Source organism: Gopherus flavomarginatus, chromosome 4, assembly GCF_025201925.1.
Source record: "Gopherus flavomarginatus isolate rGopFla2 chromosome 4, rGopFla2.mat.asm, whole genome shotgun sequence".
NCBI classification, from domain to species: Eukaryota; Metazoa; Chordata; order Testudines; family Testudinidae; genus Gopherus; species Gopherus flavomarginatus.
In genome coordinates, this window is record NC_066620.1 from 110,872,042 (window position 1) to 110,899,670 (window position 27,629).

The window sequence follows — 27,629 nt, forward strand, 5'->3', positions numbered from 1 at the left end:
GAAATCACTCCCGGTGAGCTCTCAAAAGCAAGTCCCCATAACGTCTGTTAGTCTATAAGGTGCCACAGGATTCTTTGCTGCTTTTACAGATCCAGACTAGCAGGGCTACCCCTCTGATACAAGTCCCCATAGACCTTCCACCCCCCCCCCCCCCAGGCTGGGCACCCTTCTGACTGTAATGTAAAAAGGCCTTAATGGCCTCTATGGCAGCCTTTCAAATAAGAATTAGACATTATTGGCTATTTAGGCGTTCCAGGTCCCTTCATGTTCATCCCAAATGAGTGAGATTTGGGCAGATACTACATCACTTAGGAACACCAATTTGTATCTGTACACATCTCTCCCAGGGACCTGCTGCCTAAGGTTGCCAACTTTCTCGTTGCACAAAACCGAACACCCTAGCGCTGCCCCACCACCCACTACAGTTCCTCTTCCCCCACCCTCCCTCACTCTCACGTGGCTGGGGCACGGGGTTGGGGTATCAGAGGGTGTGGGCTCTTGGGTAGGGCTTGGAGGTGTAGGAGGGGGCTTTGGAGTGGAGCCAAGGGATTGGGAGTGTGGGAGGGAGCTGATTTTTTTGTGGGGGGGGAGGCACTGTTTGCCCATGTTGTGCATGTCCCTGGTCTCTCCTATGGAAGAGCTAGCTAACTCATATATGGTGGTTTGGAAGGGGGAATCCCTCTCTCAGGCAAGGCTAAAGGTAATGATAAGAGGAAGAACATTTCTAAAATGATGTATAAATAAACCCTACAGTTTCAGCATGTTACAACAGCTGCTATGTTTAGGGAAGGGAAACCAAAATTCTTAGAATAGGGCTTGCTGGCTCTCTTTGATCTAGTGTAAAACACAAGATTATACCTTCGTAATTTACAGGGATGCTGAGAGGCTAAATTAATTCCAATAAAATACTTTGAGTTTGATGGAAGGTGGTATAGAATTGCAGAATACTATCTTGATAATGAAAGATTTTAAACACATGAATAGTATTTGAGGTTATGTATGTGCATGGAACCCGCTGTTGTTGAACCATTACTTTGAGTCTCCTGCTTTTAAAATCTCACCAAAATGATGTATTAAGCTAAAGCCAAATTAATTCTAGTTATAACCTCACTGAAGTCAAAGGGTGAACTGGCCTAAGAATGAACTTAATGTTTTATATTTAGTTCATCATAGCTTTCGTCAGCATACTTTCATGGTTGTCAATCAAGATTTATGTTCAGGTATTATCTCTAATGTTTTTCTGGGAATTAACTAAGAAGCGTTATGTAAGGCCCACCTCACCCGTTTCAGAAGGATTAATTTATACATTGAAAACAATGATTGATATAGCTCTCCCTTCTCTTGGGATCAGATGTAAACTGAGGAAAAAATGGACTACTCTTCATGTGGCTTTATTCTCTTGGCTTGTATGTTACCTCAGACAAACATGTTGAAGAAAGACACTGTAGTAAAATGTACAGTGTAGCCTAATAAATGCACATTCTTTAAGCACAGAGTGGAATGTTTGGCATCAGTAGCTCTTTCAGGACAATCTCACTTCTATAGATACATAGGCAAAGATTTAATATGGTTGGTCAGGTTATTGCGCCTTGGTACAGACAACATGTATTTTTTTGTCAAGGTTATTACTTTAATAGATACTGACATTTATTCGTAATAATACTTGTATTATTATATACATTTATTTTGCTGCACATGTAACAAGTTCTGTGGGCAAGTATTGGTTGGGAAAGGTTACACTGTTCCTAAAGGAAATGTTTGTGCATAGTTGGACAATGTTACTGTAACTTATGAAAAATTCTTTGATAGTTTTGTTTATTAAATGGGGATATAACTTTTTAAGGAGGCTGTGTTGAAGACGCAGATATGGGGTAAAGAGGTCCGTGAGGAGCTTAGTGTTTAGCACCGCTGGAAATCCAACCTTAAGTGTCTCAAATTGGGCATTCAAAAGAAGAGGTAGTCAAACTAGTGGGAAATTTGGATCTTAATTTCTCTGCCTCTTTGCATACCTTTAAAACTGAAACAGTTATGCCTAATATACAGGTGGGGTGAGGTTTGATTTGTTAATGTTTATAAGGTGCGTTAAGATCACAGATGGAAGGTGCTATAGCAGTGTAGAATACTAGTTTATTATTATAAGAGTATTTCTCCTGTGCTTATCCAATATTAGCTAGTTATCAACAGGAAGAAAGAAAGAAGAATAACTTTAAAATAGTGTGTGCTTATATCAGGTAATTGTGATGGTGTCTCTTCTGTCTACTTTCCAGTAGACAGACAAACCCCACTACCCCAGTGGGCAGGGCACTGGCAGCCTTTCTGGAATTCTCAGCAGATCAGCCAAAGACTGAATGGACCTAGAGACTCAATTGCTACCTTACCCTTACAAGAAGACTGAGCTATTAATATTGAGAGAGCTTCGTTCTCCAGAAGTCTGAAGGCAGAACCTTGGATAAGCACTACAGTATTATATATTCAATGGCAACCTGCCTGCCACTACCTACGTTAAATGTAGAGTTAAGGTTGCTTGGTGATATGTCATCCCCTTGCAGATGGTTGAGCTGAGCTAAACTGAAACAAGAAATGCAGAGTAAGGTTGCACATACATCTTTAACTCTGCCCTCTTTCAGCACTACCCCCATATTCCCCATTAATACACACACCTTTACTCTGCCAACCCCAAGTTGCTGAAATGTAAGAACTCTTCACCACCTCTTTTACAAGCCATTCCATCAGAGAAATTCAGCTAACAAAATTAAAGTTGACCATGGTGCCTTCCCTCTGTTCCCCTGAAGCTGGTAGGAGCCAATGGGAATTATCTGCATACGCTCCAGTGTTACGTGTACCTGTACAAGGCAGTGGAGGCAGTCATTGGCCCTGCTTTGTAAAGGTATGTTTGTGATATAACTGCATGTGTGGAATACTTTCAGGTGTGTGACAGTTTTAAAATATCATTTATGCAAATGTGTTTAATGTTTAGACTTTATGAAATGCTTGTAAATTGCTGCATGCATTGATAATTTATAATATCTGTATGAGATAATACTTAAGTGTTGGGTTGTTCTAAAACTGTAAAGCCACCAGGCAGGAGAGAAGCATTAACAAGTAAGTACAAAAACACCTGCTGTGGTAAACTAGTATATCTCATCCAACAAAAGAAGGCCCAGAGACACCAGGCAAACCATTGTAGGAGATCAGAGGACAAGAATGGAACCCCAGGCCGGCAGACGGAACCCTGGGTGAACGGAACCTTAGACTGTTCATCCAGGCTGCCAGGAGGCTGAGTGACGCTGCCGGCTGGCCGCGGGCTGAGTGGGGCTGGGACCCCAGCTGCCAGTCTGGGGTTCCATACCCTGGCTCCTGCCAGCCGGGATCCCAGTCGCCAGCCTGCTGCCAGCCCCGCTCAGCATGCTGCCGGCTGAGTGAACGGAGCCCCAGGCTGGCAGTGGGCTTGGTGGCAGCTGGGACCCGCAGCCTACTATTTAAAAAAAAAAAAAAATGGGCTCATGTGGCACCTTTGGCACACGTGCTGTAGGTTGAGGACCCCTGTTCTAGTGTATACTGTGTACTGTACTACATGGTAATTTTCACTGTACATGATTTTCCTCTTATGCGCTGACCTTGGAACCTAACCCCCGCATAACATGTGACTCCACTGTATTCATTTTTGAAAGTTTGTAATAAGTGATGCTCGGGGAGGGGGAGGGGTAGAGGGAGGGCGCAAAATATCCTTGCACCGGCCCTGCTGACAGATGGTGTAAGCAGGTCACAGATATTCAATACACAGACTGGATTTCCTTTTCAGCCTGGGACCACTCTTTCACAGTTCAGAGTCATTTTCTTCCAGATGTACCTTCCAGGTGTTGAGTTGGGAGAGTGGCCAAGTCACAATGTCACTTCCCCTCTTTTTTTATATTTTCTTGCTGGAAAGTTCTTTGCTGTGATGTGGGGATCAGGCAGTCCCTCTTGGTCGAGCAGTCTCCAGTGCATACATGCGCTCTTTCTGAGAAGTCTCTGGATTCTCTTTAATAGGCCATAAGCACGTATACGCCTGGTCCTTCATTGCAATTGAAAGGTTGGCTGTGGGCGTCTCCCAACCTCATAACATATTTCAGTAATACATATAGCAATACATCATAACTTCACATACAATCCAACAGGGTTTTAATATATAGCAGATCGAGACTTTTAAAATGATATCTCACAAGGCATACTTTGTACATACCATAATATCAAAGTGGTAGATATGGGGGTCCCAGAGTGGTTATTTGAGGTACAGAGTGTCACAGGGACTGTCTGTGACTCCATGTTTAGGCAGTTAAGGTGCTTGAGGAGTTCACCCTTTATGTTTAGTTGGTGAAATCTAAATATAGAGCTCATAGACAGTTTGGGGTTTGTGTCCTGCTGCTTAACAGTCTGTCCTGAGGTTGGTACGCACATGTGAGTCACTCCAGACAGCTTGACCCATACCCTCAAGGTAAGGGAGCTGTAACTGTGAAGTGGTTCTTAAATTGAACATGTATGGTATTCTTTCTGGGGAGTTGGCCAAATGAGTGTATGCGAGTATCTAGAACCTCCTGAATCTTATCATGCTAAGGGCTCATGGGCATGTGTGTTTATTGAGGCATTGCTTTAAGAGGGTAGAGGAAAAGTGGCATGGGCAACCTTTCTCTACAACTCCATTGTGTCCTTTTATTTGTGTTTGCTCTCACCAAGAGGATTCCAGCTAATGGTTTATAAAAGGAGGGGAAGAGCTTTACTTTGCCAGCCCCACAGTTGCTGAAATGTACAAGGTATATGTGTTAACAGAGCGTGTTGGGGCACTGCTGAAAGAGGACAGAGTTAGTTATACTTTCTGGTTTTTAGAAGTTTGAGTTTTGCTCACATTCTAAACGGGAATGACCTTCCATCAACTGTAGTTGACTCTGTCAGTGTAGGGCTTTTTTTGTTTTTGTTTGCCACTGTATTTCCTCGTGGTTCTGTTCCTGTGTGTGTGTAATATTACACCCACACAGGAACAGAACCATGAGAAAATTCAGTGGCTTTATATGTGTATGTGTGTATATTTTGTTGGCAGGTGTTAGTAGTCATTTAGGCAGTTGTACATATATCATGTCCCACACTTAGCATCCTGAGTCCACCATCCTCCCTCTCCCCACACACATCAGCTACATCATACCAGTCTACTTTGGCGCACTTCCCCAGCCATGCCCCTGACACGTTCAATTTATTTCCCCCTACCCTCTACTGTACACAGGCCCCCCACCATAAGCAGGGAACACATCTCCTTGTGGTCTTCACTCCCTATGACACAAATATTTCTGTTGATGTTCCTTCCCTCCTATGACCTGACTCGCATGCAATGCCTGGAGTCAAGGACGACTATGTCACAGTGGAATATTGTTTCTAGTTGTGTTTCAGAATGGTTGCAGGGTGGAGTTTGTGGCAGGGCTGGTGAGAGGAATCCGATTGAGTTTCAGTTCCAAAACACTGACAATTTTATGTTTTTGAGAGAGATCTCCTCTGACCCCGGTCCAGTAGATGTTCCCCATCTCTGAGAAACAGTGAGATGTCGGAGCTTGTAATGTTTCTATGCTATTATGACATTCTGATGTGTAATCCAAACCAGTGAGGGACTGTCACCCCCATGCTGCAAACTCAGATGCCTCACAATGCTTTGCTGCTGTAGCTGCCACCTAGGCCACTCATAAACATCCTTCTAGTATGCAGGTTAAACCCGGAGTGTTTGTGTATAGCTGCAGCCTGCCAGCCACACATCAGTCACATTCTGGCATCCACCAGCCTTAGGAACCACTTGCAGAGGGACCTGAATCCAGTCCTGGATTTTTCACCAAAACATGTGCTCTGCACTGTCCAACCTTCTCTTGGAATATTGAGATATGTTACGTCTGTTGTCCCTCTTAATGGGGATCAATATACAACAGTTTGCTACCCAAAATGGAGTTACCCACTCAGTTCTCAACACTGGAGTAAGTACATAAGAACAGCCATACTGGGTCAGACCAAAGGTCCATCTAGCCCAGTATCCTGTCTTCCAACAGTGACCAATGCCAGGTGCCGTAGAGGGAATGAACAGAACAGGTAATCATCAAGTGATCCATCCCTTGTTGCCCATTCCTAACTTCTGGCAAAAGGAGGCTAGGGACACCATGCATACCCATCCTGCCTAATCGCCACTGATGGATGTATCCTCCATGAACTTATTTAGTGGTGTTTCTTTTTTTAACCATGTTATAGTCTTGGCCTTCACAACATCCTCTAGCAAGGAATTCCACAGTCTGACTGTGCGTTGTATGAAGAAATACCTCCTTTTGTTTGTCTTAAACCTGCTGCCTATTAATTTCATTTGGTGACTCCTAGCTCGTGTTATGAGAGAGAGTAAATAACACTTCCTTATTTACTTTCTCCACACCAACTGTCTTGAGTAGTTTTGTATCATTTGCAAATATTGTCACCCATCTGTTTTACCCTTTTTTCCAGCTCATTTATGAATATGTTGAATAGGACTGGTCCCAGTACAGACCCCTAGAGGACACCACTATTTACCTCTCTCCATTCTGAAAACTGATCATTTATTCTTACCCTTTGTTTCCTATCTTTTAACCAGTTTACCAATCCAGGAGAGTTTGTTTTGATTTAAAAAATAAAACAAGTTTGTTTAATTATACGGAGATAAAATTTGAGTACCATTATAAGGTATTAAAGTCAGAAATAGTTACAAGAGAAATACAGATAAAATGCTTCCCACTACTAAAACTTAACCAAGATAGACTTGGTTCAAGGTGAAATCCCTTACCACATGTTCCCAGTAATATTGCTGACCAAATTCTCGGGCCAGGATCTGCTCCTAAAAGTGCTTGAGCTGTTTCTGTTTTCATCTTATGTGGGTAGGTAGTGATACCTTGCAGTGTTTTTGCCCCTCGCCTTTTATAGTTCAGTCACCATTTGAAATACATTTTCCTGAGGGTCGCCCCCTAGATACATTTCATTGTCTCTGTGAAGACAGAGACAGGTAGACTGGGGATGAAAGAGTTCTATGGTGTTTGCTAAAATGCAACGCTATCTGTTCCTACCCCCATTCCTTGTCAAAGAATGGCCATTTGACAGGTGATTGCTCATCACCTTTGACACCTGGCAGAGGTGTCAGTTTGTCCTTTTGTCTTTTGAGAAACAGGTTTACCCAATCTTGTCTGGTAAACACACTTCAGTCATGACTTCAGCTTATGTTCATAGCTTTACATATAACGTTACTATGCACATATCACCATGATATTATTGACCAGTGAGTTATTAGTTTTCAAGTGATACCTCACAAGGCATATTTTGTACAAAGATTATAACAGTGGTATGTAGGGTGCAAACAGAGGATGCATTTGGTCACAGCCACACAAGATGCATTTTCTGGCCATCCATTAAAACCCGCCCAAGTTCGCTAATTAATATTCTTCCAACACACAGCTTTCATGCAGTTTTGGGCTGCATTGGCAGAGCTGTGGGTGCCAGAGGTTGGGCTGCAAGGCTGTTGGGGTGCACTGGAAAAATGGGGGTTGCTATGCCTCCCTCACCAGAGCCCCTACCATCTATCCCCCCCCTCACTTCAGCCCCAAACTCCTCTCTCCCTAATACCTTACTTCTCAACCCCCTTAAATCTTTTCCTTCCAGGAAGCATTCACATGTCTAATTCTTTCCCCAAAAGACTTTGATTACTAAGGCTACAGCTACACTACAGATCTTGCAGTGCAAATGCTCTAAGCCAATGAGAGAGAGCGCTCTTGTCATGAGTGAAGGTAGCTATGTCAGCAGGAGAAGCTCTCCCATTGACATAGTGCTGTCCACACTGGCACTTAAATTGATGTAACTTAAGTTGCTCGGGGTGGCTAAGGCTATGTCTACATTACCACTTATGTTGGCAACATGTATGTCACTCTGGGGTGTGAAAAAACACCTCCCCGGAGCAACATAAGTTTTGCCAGCATAAGCACTAGTGTAAGGTGCTATGTCAGTGAGAGACCTTCTCCGCTCATTGTGGTGGTTTTATTATGTCGATGGGAGAGCTCCGGTTGCCATAACGTGGCTACACAAGTAATCTTACAGTGTTGCATCTGTGCCGCTGTAAATTCACTAGTGTAGACGTGGCCTTATTCACAACCCTGAGCGACGTAACTTTTCTACCAACCTAAGCTGTAGTGTGTACATAGTCTAAAACAGCCACTCACGACTCACAAATTGTAGCAAATTCTGATCACTCATTGCAAAATTCCTTTTGTCTTAGGTGGGGGCTTGTCATTAACTTACCCTTAGGGCCCTACCAAATTCACAGGCATGAAAAATGCGTCACAGACCATTAAATCTGATCTCTTCTCCCCCCTCCCCCACCCCCATGAAAACTGGTTTTTTATGTGCTTTTACCCTAGACTATACAGATTTCATGGGCGAGACCAGCATTTCTCAAATTGGGGGTCCTGACCCAAAAGGGAGTTGCAAGGGGGTCGCAAAGTTATTTTAGGGGAATCATGGTATTGCCACCTTATTTCTGTGCTACCTTCAGAGCTGGCTGGCCAGAGAGCAGTGACTGGTGGCCGGGCGCCCAGCTCTGAAGGCGGTGTTACTGCCTTTTGAGATGGGTGGCCGGAGGGTTGCAGTTGCTGACTGAGGGCCCAGCTCTGCAGGCAGCAGTATAGAAATAGAGGAGGCAATCCCATACCATGCCACCCTTAGGCCACGTCCAGACTACGGTTTTAAAATCGATTTTAGATACGTAGCTGAAGTCGAATTTCTAAAATCGAGGTACTCACCCGTCTGGACGGCGCGGCATCGATGTCTGCGGCTCTCCCTGTCGATTCCGGAACTCCGTTCGGGTTGATGGAGTTCCGGAATCGATGTAAGCGCGCTCGGGGATCGATACATCGCGTCCAGACTAGACGCGATATATTGATCCCCGAGCAATCGATTTTAACCCGCCGATGCTGCGGGTTAGTCTGGACGTGGGCTTACTTCTGTGCTGCTGCTGGAAGAGCTGGCTCCAGAGTTTTTGCTGCCCCAAGTGGCGGGGGAGGGGAAAACAAATTGCGATTGGCAGCACTTTGCACCGCTTTGTTCTTCTATGGCAATTCGGCGGCAGGTCCTTCCCTCTGATAGGGACTGAGGGACCCGCCGCCGAATTGCCACTGAAGAGCTGGATGTGCTGCCCCTTCCCCTTGGCCGCCCCAAGCAGCTGCCTGCCGTGCTAGTGCCCGGAGCCGGCCCTGGCTGTTGGCGGCAACTCTGCCTTCAGAGCTGGGTTCTGAGCTAGCAGTCTCTGCTCTCCAGCTGCCCAGCTCTGAAGGGAATGCTGCAACCTGCAGCAATGAGGAAGAAAAGGTAGCAGTACTGCAACCCCCCTTACAATAACCTTGCAGACCATCCCCACACAACTTCTTACAATTACACCATAAAATTTCAGATTTAAGTAGCTGAAATCATGAAATTTATAATTTTTAAAGTCATAGGACTCTGAAATTGACCAACATGGACTGTGAATTTGGTAGGGCCCTACTTATCCTTAATTGAATGGTTAATTCAAAGGCACCAAGAAGTCTGTGACTCATTCAGTCATTAGTACCCCTCAGTTTAACAGTACGAGACAGCAAAAGGAAACTTTTTTTTTTTTGGTTGGTTGGTTGGGGTTTTTTTTTGTTTGTTTTAATTTTGTGTTTGGAAGGGGCTGTAGCTCAGGAATACCTTTGTCAAATGACCTCAAATTGGCCTAATATTATGCATGAGGAAGAACTGTAGAAAACTCAAGTGAGCTTTTTGTGTTACACCTGTCCAATGCTTTGGCCCCCAGCTCTATGATTTTTTTGACTGAGACATTGATGGATGAGGGATTTTCTGAGTAACAGTCCAAGTACCTGGTCATAACAAAAGATTTAATGTGGTTTTGGAGTAGTAAAAATAGTCATGGAGCAACTTGGACAATGTTTATGAGAGAAATATGCTAGCTGAAGGTTTGAACGCACAGAGCTGCCTGCTTGAATTCTTGAATTATCTGTGACTTATAAGTGGTACTTGTCTTTGGCATCTGATGTCTCAGTTCAAGGATGTGTACCTGTTGTAAATAAATTAGGTAAGAATAGTAGATATTTAAGGTCAGAATGGACTCTCTTAATCCTCTGCTCTGACCTCCTGAATAACACAGGCCACAGAACTTCATCCAATAATTTCTGCATCAAGCCATAATTTGAGCCAGAGCATATCTTTTAGGATAAAAATCCAGTCTTGCTTTATAGGCTTTGAGTGCTGGAGAATGTCCCACCGCTCCTGATAAGTTGTTCCAATGGTTAATTACCCTCACTGGTGTGTGTGTGTGTGTGTGTTTGGTTTTTAAAGTTCCTGTGTACTTATGTCAACTTATTTCTTTCCCACCAAGGAAATATTCCTGGAATAGAAATCGCCCTGACTTTCAGAAACTGGGACAGTGTATTAAGGGTGGGTGGTGAATTTAGAACTCCTGTATGATGCTGAAAGATTATTCTGGAAAGTGAAGTCTCCTGTGTATCTTACAACAAAGGGAATGGCAGTGTAAACTTTCCACACTTCTCTTTCGCTAGGAAGGAGTAAGAGTGATGACTTTTGGTGCTGGATTCTCCAGTTACTGAGGCCACTTTAAAGTGGCCTTAAAGCAGCTGGAAATAACTAGTGAGAATTTCCCTTGTGTACAGGAACTATCTGCTGACATAAAGCTGGTAGAAATGTCTCTGCTGCCTCTTGCATCAGCCACCCTTCATGCTCCTGGCATAAGATGAGAAAGAGGCATGTCCAGGATGAGTGGGGTGCCCTGATCTTCCACTGGTGGGGGGGTCCCTGGGAGACTTCACTCCTGTGGTGTAAATTAGAGCTGCATCAAAGCAGCTTTAAACTTGTACCAAGGTTGTGTGGCTGAGGATCAGGGAACTGCCATAGCTCTTTACTAATCTGAGCTGCACTGAGGCAGGGTGGGAAACCTCCTCATCTCTACCAGGCAACATTCAAACCAGTGTCTTAAAGGTGAAAGGCACTTTCTTCCATTGTGTATCTTGTAAACTATCAAGTCTTAAGCTGGGGGAGGTCAGAAAGGTGAGCCATAAAATCATGCAACTAGAGGGCTCCAGTGGAAATGCTGACAGATCTAGAAATACAATAAAACTATCTGGTGAAGCAATAATAGCTCTAAAATACTTCTCAAGCAACTATGCAGCAGACAAATATTACAGGAAAGGATCAGCCTGCTTAAGAATGACAAGGAATTGGGAGCAGAGGATAAGGACCCCCTGAGATTAACTTAATAAAGCTTATTTTGCATCTGCCTTTATAAAGAAGGCAGGCCAAGACCCAAATGTAGGATCAGATTTAAGGGGAATTAGGCAGTGTAGAGATAATATCAACAATAATATTAAGAGCGTCTAACTTATTTTAAAAACAGAAATGGCACAAGAACTAGACAACACAATGGCAGGCTAAAATGTTTTGACTCTTAAATGTTGAAATGACAAACGCCTTTGTTAAATGCAGATTTGCGAATACATTAGCTAAATGAAAACTCCTAATATCATTACTATATAAATAGTAAAATGCTTTATGTACCTACTAACCTTGCTAAATGGCTTCTTTCTTCAGTAATTAATTTAAGAATAGAATATTTATATTAATGAGGAATAAAATAATTACTAAGAGTGTGCAAGTAAACCTTTACCCAACTAGGAAGACAAGAGAAACTATTGTTCCAAAAACTGTTGTTGTATAGTCACAAATTAACCTAAAAACTTTCTAAGAATTATTTAATTTAAAAAAACTGTTTTTTGTGAAAGAGTGTGTTTGTACTTTTTGAAAACAGAATTTCATTATCTGTCAGTTGCCAATAAAATTGAAAAAATATTTGAGACTGGACTGAATAGAAAGAGTTAAAACGAAGGCAATTAAAGAAATGTCCGTTAATGAACTATGTGCTCATAAGATGAGGAGGCTCCTAAGGATTACCCATGAAAACAGGGAGCCAGTGAGAGAGTGACAGCAACTAGCTTGAATCTAAACAAACCTGAAAATGTTTTTCTAATAATTTAATGAAAATGTGAGTATATACAAGACTCCGAAGTGAGCGTGTGTCCATCCATCTCTATGAGCAAGCTGCCACTGACAGACAAGGATAAACTTCCCCAAAACTTCAGCATGCGTTAGTGAGAGAACATTAACTAAGACACTGCCAAGGGATTGGATTTATAGCTCTTGTTTTTATTGGAATACTGAAATGCTGTGTCCATTTAAAAGATTAACAGTTTCTTCTGCTAATCGCCATATGTTTTGACCATGTCTTCCTGAAGAGGAGACCGAAGCTAAACATTGGTAAACAGAAGAACAGTGGGATTTAATTGGACATGGTTCTGAATAGTCTGTTTTAAGACAACTCCCTAAATGGCTTCTTGTAAGTAACTAATTTCAATATTTTCTTTCACTTCATAGGATTTAGGTTAGGTTGCTTACTTTGCCCAATTATATACAGTTTAGGTTATTAACGAGACAGGCTTTACTTGCCCTTAAACAAATTATTTTGCCATATATAAACTGTTTTAAATATCTAATGAGATACTAAAACTGAATTCATGGTAATTTTGGGAAACAATATACTTTACCTTAACTTACCAAGAGAAAAATGACCCACCAAAGGCAGGTTCACTGTCAAGGGTATAATCTCTATTTTAAAAATGTCCACAGAAAAACATACAAAAAAGACTAACGGAACTAACAAGCTTATCACTTGTATTCTGTCATTTGTGTTGTCTTGTTTGTTTTCATGTTGTTCCTTTAAGAATTGTGGTGATTTTGCTTGGTCCTGATCATGGTGTTTCCTAAGGTATGTAAAAACACCTGGGACTAAATAGTGGGAGCCACATCTTGAGTTGGCAGTGAGAGAAACAATCAGTAAGAACTACTCTACCACTTCTTGTTTATCTGCACTAAAAATACTTAATCTTTAAAAAAAAATAAAATTACGTGTCCTCTATCAGGAAAGAGGGCCTGCAGCTGGGCCTGGGATCAGCTGACTAACCTCAGCTGCAATCCCTAATCAATCAGATAGCCTGATTGACCGACTTGAGCGGTGGAACTGCTTTTAAACTCAGCAATATCACTTGGCCAGTGGCTGCTCAACACTTAATGCCTCTCCTGTGCTTGTCTTGTTCCCTGATTTGCTCCTCTGCTCAATTTCTGACTGATTCCTGCCTTCAGCTCTGACCACTTAGCATGCCTGTCCATGTGCTGGTCCATGACAGCATCTAGCCATTTAAAACTACCCCTTTCCACCATACAAAGATCTATTAGTTTTAAAATAACTTTGCTTTAATAATTGAAATGATTGCATGGTGCATAGGTGAAGAAACGAGTTTTCAGAAGTGGCTCTGAACTTGGCAGTATCCATTGAACGTGGTAATAACTTGTTGCATGCAAAGCACTTTGTAATGAAAAACAGATATTCCAGATTATGGCTAGAAGATGACATGTTGCATATTTTATGCTTTTGTTTTGAAAGGTAGGCACAGTCAACATACAGAATTATTGTTTCCCTTGTATTACTCTTTTGTATCAGACATAAAAGTGAATTAAATAGAATGAGAATCTAGGGGTGGGATGCGGGAAGCAGGTTTATAAGAAGGTTGCCTCTGGACTGGCTTGTTCTCTAATATTTTTCATCCTTGTGCATATCCTTCTTCCTGTTAGGATGCATTAGGATGCTAGATGGCTGGTAATGATGCTTTGAGGAATGGATTCACCCCTAGTGCATGAAAACACAGAACTCCACTATAAGAAGTAGGTTTGCAATTGTGTTGTGCAGCAGTTGCTTCACCAGAAGCACACCAAAGGATTGGTGGAGAGATGCAAGTCTGAACCTGCCCCATATTCAAGGAGAGGTAGTGAAGGCTTTGGAGAGAGACTCCATATCCTTTCCCCCACCCCCACCCCCCCGCCTGGAAGAATTATGGCCCTTGTTTCTCAAGGGTGGTGGATTTAAATATGGAAAAAGCAAAGTGGAAAAAATGGCTGCAGGTTCTGAGATGGGCATTAAAGGAAAAAAGATACATCCTGGACTCTTAAGAACAGCCAAAGAGACAAAGTAATGCAGTAATGACTTACATACTGGGATGTCTTGTTTGACTTTGAGTATTACAGGCCTGTCTTTTTGTTTTCCACTATTTTATTTTTGACAACAAGCTCTGTATTAGATTAGAACTGGAGCTGAGTAAGTAGTGCAGGAAAATAAATTTATTTTGACCATTTCTCTCACACACTTTATTCACTTCCCACAACATTCATGGAAAAAGTTCAGATGTTATTTACACAAATGTTAATGGGAAATCTCTCTCTCTTCTTCCCCCCCCCCTCGTCTGCAAGTACTTCTCTGAACCTCTTGAGAGAATCAAACCTCAAGATCCTTATTCACCCCCCTCTTCCTGTTTTTACTAAAGCTATGATCATCCAGTCAAGGAAGAGAAATGATACCATGTGACCAATCACGGAGTGTGACTCCTGAATAGCAAATAGCTATAACTCACCCCAGACCCTTTACAAGCATTCCATAGGCTGAAACTCATTCACACTGAACAATGAGTAAATGTGAACATACACATTCATAGGAATTGCAACCTGTTCATGGATAATTTGTGACCAGAAAAGGGAGTCCATTCAATTAATAAATGGTTTTCAATGAACTGCTCCCCCAATTCTTATTATGACAGTAACAATTTTACCTAGAGTTGGGTTTTAAAAAATTGTGTGTTTAATGTGTTTTATCAAAATGTTTCATTTATTTTCAGTTTTTCCAAATTAAAACATTTTTAATATTTCATTTTTTGTTCAGTTGAGTCAAATGATGGGATTTGTGGGGGGTGTTTGTGAATTAAAAAAAACCCACTTTTTGTGTGGAAAAACTCTGGTGTTGGGAAGAAAAGGGTACTTGTCTAAGAAAAATGTTTTTGTTTTGAACAGCTCTGTCTTCAATCCGTATGGTAATAATGACCCTATAGACATAATTGCTTGGTGGGGTTTTTCTTTAATCTTTGAGATCAAGGCTATAAATATTCATATTGGCAATTTGTTACAAACCAGATAAATTTTTTTTTGTAAATGCTTCCTATTAAATGTTGATGCCTTGAGGCTGCTCAGCAATAGTGAAAATTTAAAAGCCCTGTACCAGAAGCATAGTAGGAATTTTCACTTATAAAGGGAATCTCTTGAACTGTGTTTAAAGTATAGCCAGTCACAGCTAGAGTACTAGTGAATATTCATGAGCTAGCTTGCAGCAAAGAATGGGTGCCAAGGTCCAGCTCAGTGTGCAAACATAAAGCAATTTTATTTAAGAGTTTTTAGTTTATAAGCTCCTACAGTGCAAAGCAGATCTTCAGTGTAGCTCATTTGCTTTCTTATGCCCAGAGTTACTAAATTTGCATTGCTTTTCAACTGTGTGTATTACTGGAGATCAGGACTTTGCATGTACAAGACTTTGCGCAGTGAAGCCTCCATGTGTAAAAGGGAAATAATACAGCACTTGAGTACAATTTATTTATTCCAGTTTGCATCTTTTGAGTTTCAAAATAACCACATCCACATCACTGTTTGCACTCTTGTTGGCAGCCTTAGTGGAGAGGCCAAGAAACAGATTGCCCTTCAAGCTTTAGGAGGCCGTTTGTGTGAACTGCAGTGGCCCAGTTATTAATTCTCCTTGTAATAACTGGCAAATGCTTACTGGGAGAGCTGCAGAGTCTTATTCAGAGCATCTAGCATCTTTTTGGAGAGAGAACTGTACATAATTATCTTTCAAATCACTATGAATTCACTTCCATAAATATTTCACATATCTCCTTAGACTCTCTAATTATTAATGAGCTCCAAACTTCACCAAATTCAAACAAATGTGCATAAGTAATCTGCATATAGGGTATAAGTAAATAACAATTTTACAGTGGTCTAGAGAGAAATTTGCAAAATTTTATAAAAAATTTCAAAAAACAAATGTATATTTCTACATAACTTTGGAAGTGTTGAACAGAAATGAATTTGGAATCATCTGATTTACTGATCAGTGGAGTTCTGAAAATCATGGCTTAGCTGTATATTTATTACTTCACTGCATTGTCAGACACAAATCAACTGGATGAGCCTGAGTCCTCAAACGTGACCTAAAATAAGTTTTCTTTAGTGATCTAACTGGTCAATAACCATTTAGCACTTAAAAATGAGTACCTGCCTACCAACAGGCTCAGACAGGTCATATGCTGAATTGATCTAAAATAACTTCATATGATTCTAGAGATGAGTTAATTCACATTTGCGGTGGAGGTATTGATTTTGATTGGAACCATAGTTTGGGAATTTCTGGATTCAGGCCCATTATGACAAATCAATGTTAATTTACTTAGAATCCTTGATATCGAGTAGGCATAATATTAAAATGAAATTATAGGAAAATGAGACTTGACTTAAGGGGGCCATGGCTTTAAGCATAACTTCAGCCAGGAACCAACTAATATCTAAAGCAGATACCACTATGTTGGGGTGGGGTGAGAGATGCTAACTCTGAATAAAATACAAAAAGCATTCTTTTTTTTCCAAAATAGGAAAAATAAACTGAATTCTGGATGTGCTCTTGTCACCACTGAAATTTGAACAAACGTCCATCTTTCAAATATACATGGGATTACAAACAAATAGGAACCCCAAACTGTTTGTCCAAAGATTGATTTGAGAAAATAATCAGTGAGCAAGAGATTGACAATGACACTCATCTCTTTGGAGAGGACAGCTGCATAAATACCCTTCTGGGAGATAATTAGGGTGACCAGACAGCAAATGTGAAAAATTGGGCCGGGGGTGGGGGGTAATAGGAGCCTGTATAAGAAAAAGACCCAACATCAGGACTGTCCCTATAAAATCAGGACATCTGGTCACCCTGGGGAGAACTGTCATGACAAGTCACCCTTAATCATGTGTAAAATCACTGGCAAATAAACAGGCCAACTGGAAGTGAAACCAGAAGCTGGGTCTCTGACACTAGCAAGGTAAAGTAACCAGATAGAAACAGCTTGGTGAAGAGGCTGAGTTCTTTAGAGATGTAAACATGTTGCTACTTCAGTCAATTTAGTTAAAAGTGGACCTCTCTAGATGAATTTGAATAATGCTAAGGCTAGAGATGTATGCACACCTTACTCTCTCCTTGTACTGTGATTTCTCCTCTCATACATTTTGTTTTCACTAAGATCACTTTTGTGTGATGTTTTAAGGCAAATTCCCTGTGGACTGCATTCTGTAAGGGAAATAACCTATATCTTATGTTCTTGCTCACAGTAAGAGTGTCTACATAATAACTCATTCATAGAAGGTTTTCATGAAGCCATATTATAATCCCTGAGACCTGTCTACACAAGTGGCTTAGTGCTGTTGTAACTGCACAATTGATCAAAAATCAGTACTTAAATTCCTCCATGGTGTAGAGTTACATGTTACAGAGTAACATTAATTTTATTTTTTTGTAAGCGTTGTTAGACAGTTGCTGAGTAAATGCCATTGCATCCATATTGCCTCCAGTTCCTTGAATTCTACATCTGTATCTAAACAGCTACATTTACATTTGTCTAGTGATCTAAGGGGAAATGGGTATTGTTTTGTTTAAAACACAAAATAGTTTTCTCACAGTTAATTTATTTTTTTCCAATTTTTTTTCTAAATCTTTATACATTGGACTTCGTGTCCAGTACTGAAAGCTTACAGGGTTTGATTTCTTTTTAAGCTTTAAATAAGAAAACAAAGTAAAACCATCAGCCCCACACAACTTATAGGACTGCACATCTGCTTATCAGCTGCATGAATATCCTGCTGTGCCACCAGTTGCCATGATGTCTGTTTCTACTTAACCCAAAATGGTTGAATCACATCTGATCCTTTCTGCTTGTTACACTGAGTCTCATTGATGGACTGAAAGGCAGATTGCAAAATCTTGATCTACTGTTTATAGGCCTCATTTCTTGTTCACTTTTCCTGAGATCTGCATCACTGAGTTTGTTAGTACAGATACTTCAAATTAAGTTACTGAAATTACCAAAAACTAAATAAACAAAAAGCCAAGGAAGAGATTTTGTGATAAAAGCCCTTTCATTAATTGGCATATATACAGCACAGTTTGCCTCCTTTCATAGCTGATAGCTCACGTCCTAGATTCAGCTCTCTAACCTAAGTGAGTGTCCATCAATTTAGTTAATGTATGAGGTACATCATTCATTTTATTCCCACAATTCCTCCCATCCCACACCAACCTGGTATTTAACTGTGTTTGCTGCTGTGAATTGAGGTTAGAAATGCTGAATCATTAAATGTGTTAAAGTAATCCCACATCAACCCAAGCTCCTTCCTCAATTAACTTTGTTGGTTTCCTAGTTTGAAAACTTGGTCACTAACGTTAATGACTAGTGTCTCACGTTTATGCCTTGATGGGTGGTAAGCTTCAGCCAAAGGTGTCTCCTTAGGAAGTTTATTTACTGTTGGTTGACCAGTGTGTACTCTCTTCATAAGGAGGCACTGGATCCTGAGAGAACTCAATGTGAGCCTCTCCCACAGGAGGTTTCATAGTGGCCTCCTCATACGATGGAGGCAAGCTTAGAGTGAGGAAGGTGGCTTCAGGGAGCAGAGTGGAGTAGTGGAAATTCTGTTCACTGTTCCAGGGCAGCACTGAAAGGAAATCGGACACATCACGCTCAGGTAGGTGCTCTGGGAGATCAATACTGAAGATCTGCCCCTGGAGGCTGGGTCGATGGCAGCGGCGGTATAGGAAGAGCAGCAGGAATGCCAGGAAGAGCAGCATGGTGGCAGGCAGGATGATGCACAGAAATGGTTCTACATCGTCTTTGGTTGAGCTGATCTGATGTCTGCTCTGTAATTAAAACAAATAAGAAACTTCTTTAACTTGAAGTCTCTCCTTTTATTTTTTGCTCCCTTTTTACTTTAACTGTTGGATACATATACCCTCTCCTTCATTCACCAAATGCCACTGCTTCTATTTATTGGTGATCTCCTGTCTTCCATATTAACTGTTCTGAAACTATAGTCTGTAGATCAGTGGTCTGCAGAGCTCTCCCTGGTAGTCCACAAAATGAAACACTTTGAGAACCAAGAACTGGAAGGAATCATTGAAGTATTGGTGGCGGGGGAGGAGGGGATTAGAGGAAGAGCCCTCTCTGAAGTGGTCCACAGAAGGAAAAAGGTCAGACAGCCACTGCATGAAACCCATAACTTCTGTTTGAGCTATAACCTATCTTTAGGCCTGGAAAGATAATATTTTTATTGGTAAACGCCAAGTTCACCATACACACACAGAAACTGATGGAAAAACATTTCCACTGATGATCAAAACTTTCAAACAGGCAAAGTAAGAAAAATGCTGCTTGAGAACTTATTAGAGTTTGATTTAAGGATATTTACTTTGTATATTTTGACATGATGTCGACAAGTTGTGTGACGGTTATAAAGCTTTAACTTTTTGAATCTCGGAATCTGTCATTAAATAATTGTCACTCGTCTATTGTCTGACCCTCACATAATTTCCCACAACTGTGTAAAAATTTAAATATTTAAATTGAGAAAAATAAAATACTTAAAACCAGTAATTTTACTCAGCCACAAAAATTTAAATTGACTACAAATTAGGGAAAATGCTTAAACTGTTGAAATATTTAAAAAAAAATCGATTTCTGCCAAGCTGACACATCTCTTAGAAAGACATTCAATCATAATTTTAAGGCTTCAAGTGATGGAGAATTCACCACAGCCACAGGTAAATTATTCCAATGGTTAGTTACCCTCATTGCTAAAGATCTGTGCCTTATTTCTAGTCTGAATTTATCTAGCTTCAGCTTCCAATCATAGGCCTTTAATCTAGCAGAAAAAGGTACTACACAAGCCAATCTGCTATCAGAAATCTCTTCCCTAGGTGAGTACTTACAGGTTGTGATCAAATCACCTCTTAACCTTCCCTTCAATAAACGAAATAGATTGAGCTCCTTAAGACTCATTATAAAGCAGATTTTCCAGACCTCAGATCATTCATGTAGCTCTTCTGAACCCTTTCCAATATTTCAACGTCCTTTTTGAGGTGTGGACACCAGAACTGGACGCGGTGTATCAGTAATGGTCTTGGTAATTCCATATACAGAGGTAAAATTACCTCCCTCCTCCTACTTGGCATTCCCCTGCCTATATATCCAAGAATTGTGTTTGCCCTTTTAGCCACAGCATTGCACTAGGACCTCATGTGTTCAAGTGGCTATGTACCATGACCCCTCCACCTTTTATTATTCAGTTACAAATACGTGATCATGAAGAAGTAACAAGTCAGAAGAAAGTAAAATTAAATTTCGGCTCCCTCCAGCAAAATGGAGCGTGTAGAACAGTGTTTGTCTAGCAGGAGTCCAGCGGGGGCCACAAGCAGATTTCAGGTCGGCCGCTGAACAAGGCCGGCATTAGACTTGCTGGGACCCAGGGCAGAAAGCTGAAGCCCTACCACAAGGGGCTGAAGCTAGGGTTGCCAGGCATCTGGTTTTCAACCAGAACGCCAATGCACCACCGACCGGCTCGTTAAAAGTCCGGACTGTGGTGCAGCAGGGTCCCAGAGCTAAGGTAGGCTCCCTAGCACTGCGTGGCTCCTGGAAGTGTCTGCCAGGTCTTAGTGCCAGCTCCACAGTTCCCACTGGCTGAGAACCGCAACCAATGGGAGCTCTGGGGATGGCACCTGCTTCCTGGGAGCCATGGTAAGTGCCGCCAGGATCCTGTACCTATGTTCCCTGTAAGCTGCACAGCTAGCTCTCAAGGGCCGCACAGGCGTAGGGGGGAGGAGAGGTGCCCCTCCTCTGGCCCAGGCCCGCCAGAGCTGCTTTGGAGAGGCACCTCTCACCCAGCCCCAAGCTGCTGTGGCGAGAAAGGGATGGGGGAGCCTCTCTCTCCCAGCCTCAGGACAGCCTCTACCCCAAACCCCTCATTTCCAGCCCCATCCCAGAGCCTGCACCCCAACCCTCTACCCCAGCCCTGTGCCCCCTCCACACCCCGAATCCCTCGGCCCCACCCCCACCACATGAATTTTGTTATATGCACCAATTTGAAGGTGATATGTCACACATCACCTCCATATTGGTGCACATAACAAAATTCATTGCACACATGGACATACAAAATTGGAGGGAACACTGCCCTGCAGCCAGGGCCAGCACCAGCAAAGGAAGCAGGTGCTTTGGGTGGCCAATGGAAAGGGGCGGCATGTCCAGGTCTTCAGCGGCAATTCAGCGACAGGTCCCTCAGTCCCTCTCAGAGCGAAGGACCTGCTGCCGAATTGCCGCCGAAGAATGAAGCGGTGTGGCTGAGCCGTTGCCCAAGTGACGAAGATCAGGGCCTTCCCTCCACCCCAACTTTGTTGTTTGGGTGGCAAAAAAGCTGGAGCCAGCCCTGCCTGCACCCCAGCCCGGAGCCCCCTCCTGCACCCCAAATCCCTCATCCCTGGCCCCACCCCAGAGCCCACACCCCCAGGTGGACCCGCACCCCCTCCTGCACTGCAACCCCAGTCCAGTGAAAGTGAGTGACAGTGGGGGACAGCAAGTGATTGGGAGAGGGAGATAGAGCGAGTGGGGGCAGGGCCTCGAGAAAGGGGTGGTGTGAGGCGGGGCAGAGGCATTCAGTTTTGTTTGATTAAAAAGTTGGCAGTCTTAGTTGAAGCCTGAGGCCCCGAGTCCTGCCACCCCAGGGCTGAATCCTGACCAACTGAGATTTGCAGGGCCCCGTGTGGTGTGGGGCACTAGGCATTTGCACTGCTTGCTACCCCCTAACACCGGCCCTGGCTTTTATATGCAGAAACAGTTGTGGCACAGGTGGGCCTTAGAAGTTTTTATAGCATGTTGTGGAGGCCTCAAAGAGAAAAAGGTTGAGAATCCCTGACTTAAACCAAACTTTTTCCAGCTGGTTGCTAATTATGTGTCCTCATTTTCTGGGTGCCTGACATGAGAGCCTGGGGTTGGGAGATCCCAAATTAGGGGACATTTTGATTTGAATCTTAATCTCAGTTCCCCATTTGTAGTAGTACCCCCTCATCTCCCTGGGGGCTGTGAAAATATATTTTCATATTTGTAAAGCACTCAGATACTGTAGTGATGAACACCATACAGTAGCCTATGAGGAATTAATAATTCCGTCTTCAGAGCAAGGTTTGAATAGCTTATAGTAAACAGGGCCTGGGGCAACACTGAATAATGAGAAAACAATGTATTGACTAGCTAGCTGCTCATTAAATAAGCACTGTCCATCCTGTCCTCTGAATGAGACAGGACGCCTCTGGAAAAATAGTATGTGAACGTCATGAAAAGATTATCATAATGTGTGCATACACAAGGGGGCTGAATTAAGGTTTTACAGGCAAATTTACTTCTGGCATTTCCCAACTTTTGGGGGCTTGACTTTGCAAGCATCATATTATTTTGGTGTAGTTTTGTGTATTCAATATAGATACTAAAATATGAACTAGCTGGATTTAGAGATTCAGTCTGGATTTGTCTCTTTTGAATTTGAGGGCGGGAGGGACAATGGATTCCTCTTTCAAAACTGATCAAGAGGTTAAGGACCAGATTATCAACTGTCTAGCACTTTGTGTAGTTAGTTACACTAGTGAAAAGCTGGTGTAAATCACTACCATTCCTATTCAGTAACGTTTCACATCTCTGCATTTGCTTTGCACAGATACAAATGACTCCTCAAGGAAAGTATGTTGTGAGGAATCAGGTTCTAGGTAACTAATGCATTATTTGGATATTTTTATCAAAAGTATTTTTTATAAAGTGCATTACTAAGGCCAGTGCTGCAGTCCTCACTTGAGGCAAAATTCACATTACCTCTTCGTCTGGGATAGAGAAGATGAGAGATTATTTTGATATGCCACCTGCCAAACACTTTACATTATCTTTGTAAACACTAGAGAGGTTGATCCAAGAAACATTTAGAGTTAGTAAATTTCTTATAGGCATACCTGAATACTAAAAACCTGTCTCATGGAAAAGAGTATTTGGAGACTATTTGATTTATCTGTTACAGACTTTCTGTATTACCCTCCCCCAAATTATTTATTATTACTACTAAAGAAAGCTGCATGGTATGAAGGCTGTGCTTCTTAAAGGGACAGACAAGTATTTCATGTAGCTCTATTTGAAAAAAGTTTTGAATGGAAATATTTTACTGCAATTAAACAAAAAAAATCACCTTTTTAAAAATATTTTTCCTCCAAAGTGCTGAGAAGCAAAATAGCAGAAATCTACAAGTGTATGGGTACCACAAAGTGAAACTGTCTAAAAACAAATAGCACTAAGTTTCAGTGCCTAGATCGAGTGAAATGGAAAAAGCAAACAACATGCACTGAGAAACTCCTGAAAATTTAAAATGGCATTTCCTGGACTCATTTGCTCCTGCTGCTTGCCCTTTATTTCATAGAGTCTAATGCCTGAACACTGTGATCATCTAGCCTGACCTCCTGTGTAATACACAAGCCTTCCCAAACTAGGGCATATCTCTTAGGAAAACAGCCAATCTTGATTGATTTGATTTTTATTTATTAAAAATTGCCAGTGAGGAAGGATCCATCATCATCCTTGGTAAATTGTTCTAATGATGCCGATAGCCTCTGTGTGTGATGACATAGTAGTTCTGGATATTATGATATCATAAACAAAGGATTATGACTTTGAGCGAGGAAGAAGGAACAGGAGCAGATGAACTTCTCGTCTTTTCATGAGAAATGACCTTCGTAATAAAGAAGGGGAGAAGAAGAAACTAAGAAAATTGTGACACGCACACTTCAAAAATTAGATGTTTCCATTGGCATCCACTGGTTTATTGTGCTTTAAACATAAATGAAATTACTTGGGCATTTTAAATAACTTCCTGTGGAATTTATTCTCTCTCTCTTAATTTATATCTTACTAGGAACTGAAAGAAAGCGTCAATTTTCAAACAACTGCACACTAGGAAGGACCATAAGGAGTAAAGCCTTTCATTACAAGTCAGCCTGTACTTGTTTTAACATGCTGGGTATGTACAACTGCCAGCTTGCAGGTTACATGACCCTTGTCAGTTTGAATGGGCTTTTCACCCATATTAGTTGGTAAAGAAATGAAATGTAGAGAACAGATGAGTTGTATGCCCTTTCCATAAGGAGGAACTCTATTGTCAACTCTATTTAGATAAAATAAAACTTGTTGCTATCCACATATGGACTCATTGTAGATGATGACTTAATAAGGGAAGTTACGAGAAGGTGTCCTTCCTAGAATGATGTAGGGGAGGAAAGGAGATGCCTGGCTGCTGAATTCCTACTAAAATTATTATTTTAAATGCTGCTGGGATTTTATTATATTGTTAATGATTTGTTAGGACACCCAGAGCCTTGGATAGTATATTTGAATTATTTTAAATCTAAATAGGAGAGGTACTGAATGATGAATGTATTCATGGGTTTATTTTTCAAGGAGGCGCGGATGATAAACATGAAGGTAGAATTTCCAAAACTTCCAAATTGAGTTAGGAACATAAATCCTATCAGAAATCATTGGGATTTGTGCTCCTAAATCACTTAGGCGCTTTTGGAAAACTTTACCTTTTTTTAATAGGTGCATTTTTTAAGTTTTCACAGCATTATTGAATGTTAAATTGATACAGGAAATATTCATTTGTGTATCTATATAAATATGTAATATATTAAAATCATATTAATAGTAATTATCTCTCTATAAACATTATTTTGTTGGCAGAGTAACGTTAATCTCAATTTTCAAAGTTATTCATATAACTGTTAGCATGGAAGCACAACGGGAGTGAGTTTGTTGCAAAAAAAATTATATTTTATTTTTCATGACAGGTCACTTCTGTTGACAGAAGGACATTAGTTTAATATGATGAACATCTTGCCATCTACTATTGTTCTGGTAGCGCCACTAATGGGCTGGTTCTGTTTAATTTAATCTGGAATTAGTTACAATCTCAGGGCCATAAAAAAACCCCACTTTCCTTATTTTATTTTGCTTCAGCGTGCTTGGTGTCCTGTTTGCTGCAGCTTTCACTCTCATTCCTGGTGTAAGTCGGTGGATTAAACCAGGGTTAAACTTGCACTTTTGAAGCTGAGACTGTTTTCAGTACCAGGCAACAATAGAAAAGCAGGCTGTGTTTTCATCTCTGACAGACATTTCCCTTCCCCCACATCCCTACATATTTTCCCTCCACTAAGAAGTAATCATTGTACAGCTTAGAGAACAAGAGTTCATTGCTGAGTACTACCCACACTAACAGCTGTAGAAGGGCTTCTAGGGATCAGATCCAAAGAGTGTGCGTGTATATTTAAAAACAAAGGAAAGGAAGTATAAAATGTAGAATGCAGTGTATACTCTTTCCAAATTAAAGATGAAACTTCTTTTGCTGCCTATACCTGCAGGTTTTTCCTTCTCAAGTTTTAAAGCTTAAATATATTTGTGTTTTTGTAGGAGGAAAAACAAGCTAAATGCATCAACTTTCTGTAATCAAATGCTATCTCTGTTTCCATTGGTATAAATCCTAGTGTCCCAACATCCAGTCATTACCACTGCCACATACACCAAGGCGTTTCACAAAAAAAGCCAAAGAACATTCCCTAAAGAGAAGCCAGGGTACTGACCTGCAACTGGGTTTCCAGAAGTGGCACACCTGGTTCACTAGTTAACCAGTCGTAGTTCCCCCTGTCAGCATGTCCAAATTTCCTCCAGCTGCTGCCTAAGAGCCACCTCATGCTTTCATTAACCTGATACTCAGTCTTAGTTTTTCCACCTTGCCTCACAGCTTTAAACAGTGCCCTCACCTCTTAGTCCAGATCAGATGGGAGGCTCTTAGCTAATGATCCTTTTATAAATTCTTCCCTGTGGTGAGGAGGCAAAAAGTGAAAAACCAACCAAATAGAACTGATGCTACTCTTCGGTTCCAATTCAATCTCTCTGGATTTGCTTCAGTGGCCTACATTACCAGAAAAGCTGGCATCAGGTATCAGGGACGGGATAGCGTTCTGATTGGAGAGTTCCCTGCACTAGGATTATTAAAGGGGAATTTGCATGTGAATCTGTTACCACATGGTCCTGACTCTTTGTGGATAAATAATTTTCTAAATTTAGATATCTAAATAACATCATTCTGGGGTGTTTTAAAGAGTTCCCATGCCCAGAGAGAAAGTTCCATGCACCTTGTAAGAAGGAGGGAGAGGGGAAATCAAGCCAAATTTTCTCTTTAGCTTTGCTGGAACACACAGTAAACAGTGAGCGGTTTCTGGGTAGATAGGCAAGGACATAAGGCTGAATGCTCTGCTGAATTATTTAGGAGCATTAGAATGTAGATGTTAATGATAAATCCGGTGAGCGATCTTTGCCAGCAAAGGCTTTGGTCACTGAGAATATATGATTACTTTTAATAATAATAACAAATCTGATAACTGCTTAATTCTGCCCTTGTTTATTCCTTTTTAGACTGAAATCAGTTTAGTTTACACATTGTCTGGATTTTTTTTTTATTCACATCTCATTGAGGTGATATTTAGCTAGAGATGGGTGGAGGGAGGGCTATTTTTTTGGAAAAGTGGGCAGGTTATTTTTTCATTCTGAGTAGAAGGAGGGTCTGTTAATACATGCTCCTGCAGTTGCATGTACTTTCAGTAACCTGAAAGGTTTGGTTGTACAGGCAGGAAGGAACATGGCCTAGAGGTGGGAACACAGGTCCGGGGGGGCAGGATTTCTGGCTTTTATTCCCTGCTCTGACACACTTATATATTTCTTCTCTAACACTTTTTTAAAAAAGACATAGAGCCTGATTGTCCAGTAAAAGGCAATGGGAGCTGTGGTTACTCAGCCCAGCTGAAAACCAGGCTCATACAATAAGATATACACACCGTTTAAGGGACTCGTATATGTATATATAATCATTCACAAAAAGCAGTCATAAAAGAACATTATTAAGGTTGCAAAGTCAAACACTGAAAATTTAGGAAGTGCCAGAATGACGGTTGCTTGTGCAACCTTAAATTAGTCCTCTCATGCCTATGCGTTACAAAGTCTTTCATTACAGGACCCCTGTCTCATTCATTGCATAGAATGACCCTGCTCTGGAGATGAATCAGGGCTCTGTAGTGAGGGAAACTGTTTGCAGGGCCCTTTGTCATTTTGTTGCAGAAGTTGGAAGGCGTGTAGTGAACGAGGCAGGGGGTTGGAGGAAGAGAAATGCCACCCTGGGAAATTAGATTCTATCCCAGAATCTGCCAGAGTTCATATGCTGGGCAAGTCACTGCAACCAAATTCTTCACAAGTGGTTGCTGATTGTCCTTTATTTTGCAGATGTCTGTCTTTCTTGAGACCTTAGATCTAGTTTGCTGAAATGTTCAGCGCTCATAGTCAATGGGAGCTGTGCTTTGAACACATGAAGTGCTATATAATACTAATTGTTCTGAAAAATCAGGTCCTAGGTGTCTCAAATTTGGTACCCAAAAGTATGGATTTTTTTGTATCCTCATCTTTATGCTTCAG

The 27,629-nt window shown here is 41.4% G+C and overlaps 1 protein-coding gene across 1 annotated transcript; it reads right to left on the reverse strand.

The window, feature by feature from the left end:
• Window positions 1–18,290: 18,290 nt before the first annotated feature.
• Window positions 18,291–26,021, reverse strand: SMIM28 (small integral membrane protein 28). Its single transcript, XM_050949953.1, has 2 exons — window positions 25,745–26,021; window positions 18,291–18,946 (listed from the first exon to the last, which is right to left on the reverse strand). Exons 1-2 carry the CDS (start codon window positions 25,853–25,855, stop codon window positions 18,548–18,550), a joined length of 510 nt encoding a protein of 169 aa, XP_050805910.1. The 5' UTR covers window positions 25,856–26,021; the 3' UTR covers window positions 18,291–18,547.
• Window positions 26,022–27,629: the final 1,608 nt, after the last annotated feature.